This window comes from Musca domestica, unplaced genomic scaffold (assembly GCF_030504385.1).
Source record: "Musca domestica strain aabys unplaced genomic scaffold, Musca_domestica.polishedcontigs.V.1.1 10, whole genome shotgun sequence".
NCBI classification, from domain to species: Eukaryota; Metazoa; Arthropoda; class Insecta; order Diptera; family Muscidae; genus Musca; species Musca domestica.
In genome coordinates, this window is record NW_026712115.1 from 2,864,081 (window position 1) to 2,878,876 (window position 14,796).

The 14,796-nt window shown below is 33.6% G+C and overlaps 1 protein-coding gene across 5 annotated transcripts in view; it reads right to left on the minus strand.

The window, feature by feature from the left end:
• The window catches only part of LOC131803769 (myosin heavy chain, non-muscle), a 90,751-nt gene that overhangs the window by 33,502 nt on the left and 42,453 nt on the right, over positions 1-14,796 (minus strand). For all 5 annotated transcript variants that reach the window (XM_059125462.1, XM_059125448.1, XM_059125454.1 and 2 more), the window contains exon 3: positions 7,200-7,356. In XM_059125462.1, coding sequence (XP_058981445.1) covers positions 7,200-7,356 — 157 coding nt within the window. The remainder of the gene's footprint in view (positions 1-7,199; positions 7,357-14,796) is intronic.

The window sequence follows — 14,796 nt, forward strand, 5'->3', positions numbered from 1 at the left end:
CAAACAATGAAAATATTTATTGAAAAGAACACAACATAAACGCCCTCCAACAAACTATAACCTTATTTTTGTCACCCTCTGTATATATATTTTTGGTGTTATCTTGTTATTTAATTTGGATTTTTATCTAAAACCAACCGAAAATATTATCTATGGACGTAAGCTTTAGAAATAATTTATTTTTAAATCTATTACGTCTAAAAAAGACTCTCACCGTGGATTTAGGCAAAAAATCTAATATCGCAGATATCATTCGGTCTCTCTCTCGCTCTCTCAGTCTTCTTGTCACATCTAATAACATTTAGAACAAACCTTCAGTAGGTTTGTTTTTGTCCATGGAAAAATAATTGTATTTGCGTTTCCTAATGACCAAAAGCCTTAGGTATTTATTTGGAATGATGTGGACGGACAACTTGTCCAGTGATAAGATAACGTTGTAGGAACTTGGTTATTTAATTACTTAATGTGAGATTCTCTTTCTTCCAGGTAAGGGAATAAGTTGACGGGTAAACAAACTAATTAACGTTTGTCAAAAAATATGTGTGTACACAAATGTTCAATCAAATGTAATTTTTATCTATAGTTGGGAATTTACATTGGTTAATACGCCTTAATTTTGACGAACATGTGAAATATACAGTAGCAAGCAATCATGGTTCAAAATTAATTCTTGCCATGACTCATTATGAAAAATATATATGATTTTGCTTTAAGGGAACGGGTGTTAAAAGAAATATCGACTCGTTATCCCGAACATGTCATCTTCGATTCGAAAGTAAAAACGGACAAGTCAATTCAAACAATTCAATTCAAGTTATTCAATTCAAGCCATTCGATTCAAGCCGAACAATTCAATTCAAACAAATCAATTTAAAGAGTTCAATTCAAGCAACTCAATTGAAACAAATCAATTCGAAATATTTTTGTCTAAAGTCGAAAAAAGAGAAATGTGAAAAAAATATATTGAAAACAGGGGGCAAATTAAGTTTTTCTTCTGAATCATGTCAATGCTTAATTAAAATGTAATACAAGACAATTCAATACCAACTATTCAAAAGTTTTTTACGATCTTGAGTGACTTTACCAAAGCAAATATATTTTTGTGATGAACTTTGATGAACATGAAAAAAAGAATAAAACAAATTATGTTGCTCCATCCATGCCATGTTCAATTAGAGAGTTATACAAGATAATTCAGTACAAAGAATTAAAGTCAGACAATTACAGTCCGACATATCAAGCCAGACAATTCTATTGAAGAAAAATATTTTTTGCATTTATTCAACCGATGAATGCCCTAATGATAAGAAAAATAATTTAAATAACTAAATTGAAACAAGTAAAGTAAACAAGTAAAGTTCGTCTGGGTCGAACTTTCAATACCTTCCACAATTTGCAACGAATTTGGCAATTTACTGTCATAGGCTGAAGTACCCATTACGAACTTCAAATACCGAATTTGAAACAATTCCGGTGAATAATGTCGCTAAAAACATGAAAGTTCCGAATATCGGGAGGTACCGTTATATGGGGACTTTATGAAGACATGGACCTGCCAAGACAATTTTCTGTCATAGGCTGTAGTATCCGTAACGAACGTCGAATACGAAATTTGAAACCATTCTGGTGAATATTGCCGCTAAAATCATCAAAATACCGAATATCGGGAGATACCGTTATATGGGGGCTATACGGAAACGTGGACCTGTAAAGACAATTTTCTGTCATAGGCTGCAGTATCCGTAACTAACTTCAAATACCAAATTTGAAACATTTCCGGTGCATAATGTCACTAAAATCATGAAAATACTGAATATCGGGAGGTACCGTTAAATGGAGGATACACGAAGACGTGGACCTGCACAGACAACTTTCTGTCATAGGCTGTAGTATCTATTACGAACTTCAAATACCAAATTTGAAACAATTCCGGTGAATAATATCGCTAAAATAAACAAAATAGCGAATATCGGGAGGTTATATGGAAGCTATACGAAGACGTGGACCTGCACAGACAATTTTCTGTCTTAGGCTGAAGTATCCATTAGGTACTTCAAATACCAAATTTGAAACAATGCCGGCGAATAATGTCACTTAAATTACCAAAATGCCGTTGGCAAATTCGTTTAAAATCGTACAGTTTTTTATTTGTTAGTACTCAAACTGAAGCAAGCATTTGTAATCAAAACTTCGTACATTGTACTACATATTTAGATTTTCAATGTTTTATATATTATTCAAGTTTTTCCTTATTCGGAAAGAATAATAGGAAAATGTTTACCTTTTGCACGAAAAAGTTTTCAAAATCTTTGATGTTGAAGTTTACCGAGGAGAATATTAGCAAAATAATTTCACAATGGACCCACATCAAATTTTTCTGTCCAAAACTATTTCAACGTCTCCATATGTAAACCTTAGAAATCAACAGTGACCTCAATATCAAGTTTCAGAATTTCCGCTATATTCCTTCAACCAACATCAAAATCTAGTAACATGTATTACGCATATCCAAAAGAATCTTCATCCCTCCAGGGATGAATGTTTGCTGGGATTAATGTATCTTACATTTCTTGCTCTAATCTCTCTCGTCTTAATGAAAACGTTAGTTTCGTAAATTTATCTTTTCGCATTATTAAATTGTTTAATCAGTCAAAAATGAATGTGCGTGTCAAACTAAATAATAAACAATTAAACCAATTGTTAACTTTATTTGCAAAATTGAATTCAATTCGGAAGCGTAAAAAAAGATAGAAATGAAACTTAGATTGGCTGGCTGCCGTTCTCTATGTCTCTCCGATTGTTAGTATTGTGGCATTGCCAGTTGTCATCACATGTTGTGTGACAAGCTTTAATTTAAATGGATTAGATAAATGTTTAGTGTCAATTTTCATTCATATTTCATTACGAATATGTCGTACAATGACTGTTTGCTAAGTTATTTGAAATTCTTTTGAGATATAGAAACTTAATTTTCAAAGAAAAGGTTTCATTCCAATTCGTTACAAATGTAATTAAACCAGTAAGGAAAGGTCAAAAGTCGGCGAGCCGACTATATGACACCCTACACCACTATGCGCATTTTGTATTCGGTTGAATATGAAAAAATCTATTTAATTTGGGCTGATATTACATATATGGTGGACAATAGCCGTAAAGTCGGATAAAGATATATATCAAAGCTACATAAAAATCTTAACCGATCTCGATAAAATATAGCAGAGGAATTTTTGAGCAGTATCTGATGCCCGAAATCTAATATCATTGCATTTTGCATATTACGCATGTGAGAAACTTTAACACCAAATCGGATAAAACATATATATGGGAGCTATAGCTATATAAACTGGTTTTCTCCAAATTTGAAGTACTTGTTTCTAGGATGAATTCATTCGGAATTGCCAACAAACAACAAACCTGATATCGAATGAAGGTATATATATGGGAGCTATACTATATTTCAAAGACGTTATATAGTTAGCCAGTTAAGCTTGAAAAAATATATATTTTTAACTCGAATTGTTTGAATTTTTGGAATTGAATTGTTTGAAATGCCTTGGTTGGAATGTATTGTATGAATTGAATTGAATCCTTTGGCTTGAATTGAATTGTTTGAATTGAGTTGTCCTTTTTATACCCTCCACTCCGCAATAAATTTTTAATCGAGGTCGGCAGTTTAAAAATGGCTTTAAATGGTACCCTCTGGTGCTATAGATTTTGAAACTTTTAACTTTTAGTTTAAACCGAATTGGCAACACTTTGGTATTGGCACCAAATTTTAAATTTCGTGATAATTCGCAATTGACATAATGGTGTCTTCTTTTTTAGGAGCATCTGAAATGTTCACAAGTTACAGCAGGAAGGCCTTATATTCAGGTGGTTCCAAAAAATATTCGTTAAAGCTCTTGAAAAGTCATTTCATATTTTAATAATCTTTCGAAAATCATAGTCCAAAAAAATGGTATAAAAATCCGCAACCATAACTATGAGGGTCTTATAAGATATATATATATATATTTTTTTTTAATAAATATAGATGTTTGTCTTCTTTTGTATATATGTTATAAAAACACAAAAACTGATGATTTATATAATTCTGTGTCTTTCTCTTTCGTTGGCGATCATAAAAGTGTATCCCATTAAGAAAAACTCTCAAAATACGACTTGAATATTAATTTGGTCGGCTTTCATGTTCAAAACACCCCACCATGTATGTATAATTTCATTTTTTGCCAATCTCTTTCTTTGCATGCAAATCCAGTGAAATCCACCAGAGTTACGACGCTGCTCTAAACTCTCAAAGCACGAAAATTCAATTTAAAATCACTCACCACCACTCATCGTTGTCATTAATTGACAAATTGATGATTCTTTGGTTGGCTGGCATTAAATGCCTACCTATCTTTCATTAAAACCATCATCTCGATTATGAACTTCCTCTCTCTCTATCTCTTCCTCTCCTCTTTTTGGCCAGGTTTAACCACAAAAAACGCAAATATTTAAATTAAATCATAAAAAACGTAAGAAAGCCAAGCTTTGCCGTCGTGAGTGGGTTGATTGGTATGTAAATATTCGTCACATTGTGACTTTACAACAATAGTCTTGGTTTTATTGTTGTTGTAAATTGAAAATTAAAAAAATGTGCGAATGAATCACAAATTGACATGTTGACGTAGTCAAAAGCCTTTTATTGTCTTGAAGCCAAATAGGGTATAGGACCGACAAATATGTTATTTCCCGGAATCAAAGGTGTTAAATAGTAAAGTAGCACTGCTAATCGATAGTTATTGAAATTGGTTGAGATGAATTTCACACACATACATACAAATAAATACATGTGTATTTAAAAAGGATTTTCCCCAACAAACATCCATCCATGCTTAAACACTAAAAAAGATCAGCAAAATTCAACTTCTCCTTTTAAAATATACAAAAAACGCCAGAAGAGTAGCCATTTAGGCGTGGGAGGTGATTTTTTCAAATTTTAAAGACCAATAGCCGTGGATTTTTTAAGAGTAATTTTTCAAGGTCCGACTGAGTGGCAATCTGTGATTTTTAAAGAGATTTCTTGAAGAACCAACTGTAGACATAATCGTGATTTTCAGATGGAAGTTTTAGAGGGTCCAGTAGAAAAAACTTTAAAATGTTTAAAAAATTGTGAATTTTTATACGATCATCCACATGGCTGTAGAGGGTATACATCATTTGATACGACCAAAACGCATCTCATCGAAATAACAGCTTTATACCCTAGGCCCCTTTGGATGAAATCTATTTCAGGACATTTGAAGTTAATCTGCCTGTTTGTCTGTTTTGTGCTCACAATAATTCTCGAGCGTAATTTCCGGTTTCGTCCAAATTTGACAAATCGTAATATTATCGTCGAATACTACATTATTCTCGAGTTCGAGGATGGGCAATATCGGTCTACTACTTCCGGTATCTTTAACACAAAAATTTTAAATTTTCGCAGAAAATAATTTATTTCATAAAACAAGAATAGATTATCCGATTTTGTTCAAATTTTGCAAAATCTAACAATTGCATCAGATGGTACGACCATATTTTGAATAATGATAAATTTTTAAAAATTTAAAATAAGAGTCCCATTTTCTTCAAATTTCGCACATCCCAGTATCAACACAGAATCTAGTGTGAATATGGGATATTGCGGACCACTTCCCTGGCACCTCCCCTACAGGGAGTCAAAACTTCAAATAGTTGCAAGTCTCGAAATACTTTCATCTACAATCACCCAATACCAAATTTAGTAGAATTTGGTAGTTTTCGAACAATTATAATACGGCATTTTACTCTTACCCATATACAGGTTGAGATGAAAAAACTGCAACCAACTTCAGACTGCTGCCATTTCTAAGCCACTCGTTCCACAGCTGCTAAAATTATACCAGTGATAGTGTGATTTCTTTATATTTGGCTGGAAAACCACGAGTGGCTATCGTTAGAGCACTCCCGCATTTAAATGTGAATAAATCTTTTGTGTCTCGTACCATCGCTCGTTACCGTGATACTGGCAGCTTAGCCCGACGTCAAGGAAGTGGACGGAAGAAAACAGCAACATCAGCAGAAATGGCTCGAAAAATAAAGAAGCGACTTGATCGAAATCCGCGTCGCAGTGGCCAAAAAATGGCTCGTGAGCTGAACATATCGCAATATTCCATTGGGCAAATATTGAAAAATGAGCTCGGGGTAAAGCCATTAAAATTCCAAAAAGTGCAAGAACTTACACCGCAACAGAAAGAAAATAGACTCAAAAGAGCTAAAGAGTTGCTTCGCTTGGCGGAAGTGGTGAACTGCCGAATTTGGTTTTCTCCGATGAGAAAACATTCGTTGTCCAGCAGTTTGTAAACAAACAAAATTATCGTGTTTACTTGCCAAAGAGGTCAGCTGAAAATGTGCACCTTCGATTGTCCACCAGAACTCAAGAATGGTTAGAAAATTATGTTCCTCGCTTCATTTCCAGCGCACAATGGCCACCAAAATATCCAATCCGTTGGACAATTGTGTCTGGAGCATTTTGAAAAGCAAGGTTGGCATTAAAAAATAGCAACGTTTCGATCACCTCAAGCAAGCACTTCGCCGGGAATGGGCCAAAATACCGCAGAGCAATATTCGGACAGCGTGTGACGGTTTCATTGGCCGTTTGGAGGCCATAATTCGTGCCAAAGGTGACCAATTCGAAAAAATCTAAACTTATTCTAAAATTTGATACTATTTCCGACATTTTGAGCTTTCATTCAATAAAATTGAAAAAAATGTAAAAATTATGGCTTTCGACATTGTTGCATTTTTTTATCTCACCCTGTATAGATATAGCTAAATGGACATTTTTAACTATCTTCTTAGAAAGGAGACATTATGAAGTTATTTTCAAAGAAATCCTTTGGAAAATTTTCTTTACAGTTAAAACATTTTGCATATCTTCTCTATGTAGATTGGGTTGGGTTTTTTTGCATTCCCGCTACGTTTTTTGACACTATACAAAGATAGCATATTTCCGAATAAAGGATTTTCTGATAAGAAAAATAAATGCCAAATAGTATTTGTTATATGGTAGCTTTACTTGGAATGAAAATGTAAATACCATTTACTTAGCAAATATAGTGAAAAAATCATGTTTTTTTTTTTAATTTTCTTTTTTTTCAAAAAGATTTTTTTTGACAAATTCTTTGCCAACTTACCTTGCAACATCGATCTGTAGGCGGTATCTGTTATGGCAAAGACATGTGGTGGCACTTCATGTCTTTTGATGCCCTTATACCGTTCCATAATTTTTTCCGTGTAAATTGGTAATTTCTTATAGGGATTAACAACGACGCAGAAAAGACCGGAATATGTCTGAAAAAATACAACAACAAAAATGAGCATGATTAATATATTATTACAAGAGAAAAATGTAAGAAAAAAAAGAGGAAGCAGAAGAAAACATTAAAAAATTTATAAATAAAAAAACAGTAACAAGAAAATAATGATAACAAAAGCGAAGCGACGTTGTTGGTGGATGTATTAAATATTTATGCATCAATGCTTTTGCAAATGTTCATTTCTATATATTCGTACATATGTATGTGTGTATATATGTGTCTGTCTGTTATGTGTAGAGAAATAATAAAGTTTAATAACCCTAAAATTATGAATATGTAATGACTATTTAAGCAAATTGGAAATTATAAATTTTAAGATAAATGTTTATTTGGATTTCTTGGCATGCTCCAAATATTTTGTAAGCAGAAACTTTAACCTTCTTTTCAACAGAATTGTAATAATCTTTCACTTTTCATAAAAACAATTTATAAAGTATCAGTCGGTTTAGCCGACAGATGTATACCCTCAGCCAATGTTCGATTATTTAAATATAGTTGAACTTGTGTTATGATTATTCAAATTGTTGACCATCTATGGAGTAGGCTTCGAAGGAATGAGCCAATATTGTCCATTTCGTATCAGTCCTAAATAAATATGATATAAATATTGCGACGCGACAGGTTTGGACTATACAGGGTGAGATAAAAAAACTGCAAAAAAGTCAAACACCATAACTTTTATTTATTTTTTTTTCGCTGCCCGAATGTTGTTCTGCGATACTTTGACCCATTCCCGGCGAAGCGCTTGTTTAAGGTGATCGACACTTTGATATTTCTTAGTGCCAAAATTGCTTTCCAAAATATTTCAGACACAATAGTCCAACGGATTGGTATCCGGAGATTTTAGTGGCCATTGTGCGCTGGAAATGAAGCGAGGAACCTCATTTTGTAACCATTCTTGGGTTACAATCCTGTTGGAACGTCCAAGGTCTGCGACCAAAATGTTTGCGTTCCCAAGGCTTTAATACACCCTGCAGAATATTTTCGCAATAATATTCGGCATTTATTCTGATGCCACGGCCGATTAGTACGAGCAGAGAGCGACCATCGGCTGTTATGGCATCCCACACCATCACCACGGCCGGCGCTTGAGTTCTTGTGGCCAACCGAAAGAGCACATTTTCAGGTAACCTCTTCGGCAAGTAAACATGATCATTTTGTTTGTTTACAAACTGCTGGAATACGAATGTTTCGCCAGTTCACCACCTCGGCCAAGCGAAGCAACTCTTTAGCTCTTTTGAGTCAATTTTCTTTCTGTTGCGGTGTAAATTCTTACACTTTTTGGAATTTCAATGGCTTCAACCCGAGCTCATTTTTCAATATTCGCCGAATGGCCATTTTTAAAAGAAAAAAATCAAAACTAAAAAATCTATAATTACAATATCAAAAATCTTCCTCTGGCAATTTTTTATTTTAGACTTCGTTTCATTGGCTGCCCAACAATAATTGGAAAGCTATAGGAGATAAATAACCCATGAATAGGTAATGCAGACTACCATTTACATTAACAGTAGTTTGAAAATAATGGACTATTCCTAAAATATACAGGGCAAAAGAACTTACATTTCTCATTTCCAAGTAATGAGTAACGCCTGCATGGAGTGTGGACATCCAACTACAAAGCAAAAGTTATGAATTCCAGGCTTGGAAAAACAATGAATAATATCTTATATCGTGCGACAATAGGATGGGAATTTTTTATGAGTAACAATCAGAAGATATTGAATTTCAAAGAAAAAAAAATTAACTGTCATGTTCTAAAAATTTGTATTTGTAAATTTGTATTGTACTTTATTCCCAAGACATGTCCATATTAAAAAAAGGTATCAGGACTCTAAAACTTGTTTCCATTCCATTCATTCTGCCCACAAAAAGTTTAATATCTTAAAAAAAAAGTATTCGTAAAATGTGTTTAATCTATTCGCAGGGGAATTAGAGCATGTCATTCATTCAACACAATTTCATGGTTATTCAATTTGTGGCAATTCTTAAAACATGTAGACTATATCAGGGCTTATAAAAAGTTTTTAAAACAAAACGACGACTGGTGAAACGATAAGAAGTTTATCTTGCCATTTCAAATTTGCTTAGGATTTCTTTCTGAAATTTAAGCAAACTTGTCTGGAGAGAAAACTAAAATGGATTCCCAAAGGAAAATTAAAACAAATTCTAAAAACTTTTTCCAAAAAATAAATCACCTCCCCGTTAATATCTCCTAAAAAATTAAAAATAAAATACTTTAAACTACAAATACTAGTATGAACTTTTAGATAATGCAGCCAAACTTTTCAAAAAAACATAAAGTGGGTGAGACCGTTATATGGGGGCTATGCAAAAACGGTAACCTCTATAGACAATTTAATACTTCTAGCATGGTCATCTACCAAATCTTCTTATATATCAAATTTTAAACAATTTCGTGGGTATATGTGACTAGGATTATCAAAATACCGATCGGGTATATGTGCGCTATAGGAAAACGTGGACGTAAAAATATTCAATGTTCTACCACCGGAGCTAGAACCCATTATTAACTACAAATACCAATTTTATGACAAATCCGGGGGAAAATGTGGAAGAATCATCAAAATACTGAATATCCAGAGGTACCTTTATGTAAAGGCTATACGAAAAGGTGTACCTATACATACTGTGTTCCGCCACAAGAGCTAGAACCCATTACAAACTACAAATATTAATTTTTGGACAAATCAGTCCAGGCAAAAATTATCAAAACACCGAAAGTCCGAATGCTATACAAAAACGTGGACCTATACAGACAATATTTCGCCAAGGAAGCTAGAACCTATTATGACCTACAAATACCAATGCTTAGAAAAATAGACGGACATGGTTAAATCGACTTAGAATTTAATGCTTATTATGTTTATGGGGTCTACGACGAATATTTAGCGATGTTACAAACAAAATGACAAAGTTAATACAAAGAGGGTATATTCAAGGTGGAGAGTATACAAAATATAATGCCTCAGTAACTCGATCGACCTTGTGAACTGTTATGATTCTTCAAACCCTCCCATTCAAACTCTAACTGATCGTTGTCAATATATCAAAGTTTCGTTGTTGAAAACCCAATAACTTCAAATTGAATGATATCATTCGAGTCGGTATATCTGTACACAAAGTATATTTACCATATATACATATATGCATACATACATACATCCATGGTATATATGTATTGGGGCTACCCTTCTTTGAGAATGCGATAACAACGAAATATTTTCACAGTTAAACTACAGAAGTTTGAAGAAATGGGTCTGATATCACGTAAAATGAGTTTTGCTGTTTTGTTTTTTTTTTTTTTCGTGGAATGATGACTTCATTTCGTTTTTTGTGATTGAAATGAATAATGACAGTTTATGATGGGACGCCTAAAGAAATAAAAAAGCAAGCAAATATTTAAAAATTCACAGGCAAGGATTCGTTTTTTGTAGAAATCAAATTGATTTTTTAAATTTATTTGTTTTTTTATTTTTGTATGGAGGTAAGTGAACAAACCTAAAATTTATGACACATTTAAATATATTTCGACTTCTGTTGTGTTTATTCAAATTTTTAACCCTCTATGGAGTAGGTTCCCAAGGAATGGGTGTGATATAAATATTGCGACGAGACAGGTTTGGACTATATTGGTTACTTCCTTCACTTTATATGAAATATGTGATAATTTTTGGAAAATGTTAAAATGTGCGTGAGGTACCAGATATAGTCGACTGAAGTATTCCGTTTTCATACATCATCTAATACAGATAAAAATATTGGTATGAGCAAAATTACAAGAAAATCGAACATTTATATCCAATTTAATGCGAAATCGAAAATTTCGATAAATCCCAAATTCATCTCAGGTTTCTGATTGAGTGAAATTTTTAGATATAACAAGTTGTAAAGAATCGCTGATTTGTTTCGCAAATATAAGTATTCAAAATTGTGACCCCTTGTGAGATACCAGAAGGAGTTGACAACAACAACAGATCTTGCGTTAGCAAATATGTTTGGATGCGAGAAATTTGAAGAGAGTTTATTTCTCTCTCTCTCTCTCTTTCTGAGCGTTTTGTTTTTCAAAATCTTAAACGCTATGTAGGGGAGAAAAAATGGTCTTATCTCTACCATCTTTATAACAGATCTTGTGTTGATGGAAATATTGAGATGTGCCAAGTCTGAATGGAATCGGATGTTTCATTGATTTTCAAAATGTTTACCCTTTGTGGGAGAGGTACCAGAAGAAGTGAACGGATACATCCCATCTTAATAGCAGACCTGGTGTTAGTAGAAACAATGAGATGTGTGAAATATGAAACGAATCGGATCCTTATTTCGGATTTTATATCGTTTTGGTTATTCAAAACTTTGACCCTTTGTGGGGGAGGTTCCAGAAGAAATGGTCTAATTTCTACCATGTTTATAGCAGATCTTGTGTTGATGGAAATATTGATATGTGCCAAGTGTGAATGGAATCTGATACCAATTTCGCGTTTTACGAGTTTCATGGGTATTCAAAATTTTGACCCTTTATGGAACAGGTACCAGAAGGAGTGGACCGATACATCCCATATTCACACCAGACCTTGAGTTAAAAAAAAAATATTGTGATGTGTGTAATTTGAAGACAGTCGGACTCTTACATCACATTTTATAAGCGTTATAATTATTAGAAATGTTGACCCTTTGTGGAGGAGTGGACTGATATTGTCCATTTTCACACCTGACCTAGAACTGACGCGAATATAAGGTTTTACAAAGTTGGAGCAAAATCGAATTATCCTTTCTCTTTTTGTGCAGTAAAATATTTTTTTTTTTTTTGGAAAATTTCTACCTTTTGTGGGAGTTGGAGTGGACCGATATTGTCCATCTCTCAACTTGGTCTAAGTTTAATAATAATAGTACGAAGCACCAAGTTTGAGATAAATCGGATACTCCGTTCGAGAGTTATCGTGTGCATCAGCCAGACGGACGGACATCGTTAGATCGACTCCAAACATCCTGAAACGGATTTGGTCCAAAGAGACCTAGGATCTAAACCGCTATTTCGATGAGGCACGTTTTGGCCCTATCAAATGATCTCCATATCTCTAGCAATATGGCTGATGGTATAAAAAATATTCAAATTTTCTCAGGTATGAAAATGAAGATAGACTGTAGCAGTCCAATCCGTCTGGGTTTCATCTCAAAAATGTGATGTAAAAAGTATACATCTCTTGCGGGTATGTAGGAGAATTCTTTATTTTGCAGATTTTCAAACTAATTTCGAATCTTTATAAATATATTACTAATTATTTTCTATTCCTAATATTAATAATTTATTGTATTATTTTTTAATGAAGATTTATAATATTTTATTTATTTATTGCTTTAAAACATGTTATTATGATCTAACTCAAAACCCAAAGGTTACACACAGACAAAAAAATGTAACATTTTTTTTCAAAACCAAATATGGTCAATAATGAATGCATCGGTAACTGTGTGCTGCTACTAAATGCATGGAGTGAACAAATAATAGTAAAAAACTTAAATCTCGTGTTCAATTTTAAATGCTTTTTTATTAAAAAAATAAACATGACAATTCAATAAAATAAATAGAATAGTCTCTCAGAACAAAAACAAATACCGCTTACACGAGATCTTTTTGGCATCTCCCTCCAACCTTCCTCTGTTGCAGTAAAGCAACAAATGGCAGGTAAATGTAATCATTTAACAACATCGTCTCTTCTATGGAGCAAATGAATGTTCATAACGTAACTGACAACAGGCCTTTGAGCATGCAAATGTGTTGATCGTTGTGAGCCAAACTGGTGGGACAGTGGTTAACAAAGGAACAGCAATTTAATTTGAATTCTCATAAATAAATCGAATTTTTGTTTTTTAAACTTAAAATTCATTCTCCCAATATTAGTTGTGTCCCCCCACCAGGGGTCAACATTTTGAATATCTATGAAGCTCATAAAACGCGAACTTAATATCCGAATCCATTCAGACTTGGCACATATCAATATTTCTATCAACACAAGATCTGTAGAGATCGGACCATGGTAGAGATCGGACCATTTCTTTTGGTACCTTCCCCACAAAGGGTCAAAGTTTAGAATAACAATAACGAATATTAACTCCGAAATAAGCATCCGGTTCTATTCATATTTCATTATTTCTACTAACACAAGATCTGCTGTGAAGATGACATGTATCGGTGACATATCTATGAAGCACATTAAAGGCGAAATTAACGTCCGCTCAAAGAAGGCAAAAAAAGCATCCAACTCTCTTCAAATTTCACACATACAAACATTTTTGCCAACACAAGATATGTTGTGAAGATAATATATATCCGCGAACCCCTTCTGGTACCTCACCCACAAAGGGATACAATATTCAATACTTTCATCTGTCATAACTTGTGAAACAAATCAGCGATTCTTTACAACTTGGTATATTTAAATATTTCTCTCAACCAGAAACCTGAGATGAATATGGAATTTATGATTTCCCATGGAATTTGATATCAATGTTCGATTTTTATCTGTATTAGATGAAGTATAAAAATTAAATATTTCGGTCCACTATATCTGGTACCTAACACATATTTTAACATTTTCTAAAAATTAACTTTAACCTTTTTTGAACAATGTTTTCTCCCACCAATAACCCCTTTAGAACCACTATGGGCCGTTCCCCTGAGCAAGCAAACGTATTGGCTTTATAAAGCCTGTAATCGAATTACATTAAAGTGACATCGAAATAAAGTAATAATACGTAGCACATAACGAGTATTGTTGTTGTTGTTGTTGTCTTATGTCAACTAAATCGAATAAACTGCATGCTTGCCAGTCAGCCTGCCAGCCATCCAACCTGTGATCATTTTAAATACGCCTGTCTAAACTAAAGGTTGATGGTTTGCAATTAAATTTACACCAAAAGTTAATTTATGCCATGCGGTAGATATAAAACAAATTCACTAATAACAACAACAACACCACGATCAACAACAACAGCAAAAACTAGCATGAGAAGTACGTGCGAAGCATTACAATTTTGAGGTGTGTGCGTGGTTTTGAGGGAGATTTGGTGATATAAAGAGGCGAAGAGAGGGACCCGGAAAAGATATCATCCTTAACAAGTTATAAGGAAAATATTTTAAGAAATTAGGTTCACCCCCTTACAGGAGTTCGATCACACAATTTCTGTTAAGACTGTATGAAATGAGGGTTATGGGGACCGAATTCTTCGAATTATGCCGGAATATGGGTCAGATGAGGATTTGAAACTCCAGTTTAGTAAAAAAAACTCTTCGTAGGTAGGTATTTTTACCCTGATTCCGGGAAACTATTTTTTTTCTTGGAGGATGGATCCGGGACCGAGTAAAAATACCTACCACTGGAACATTTTTCATAAG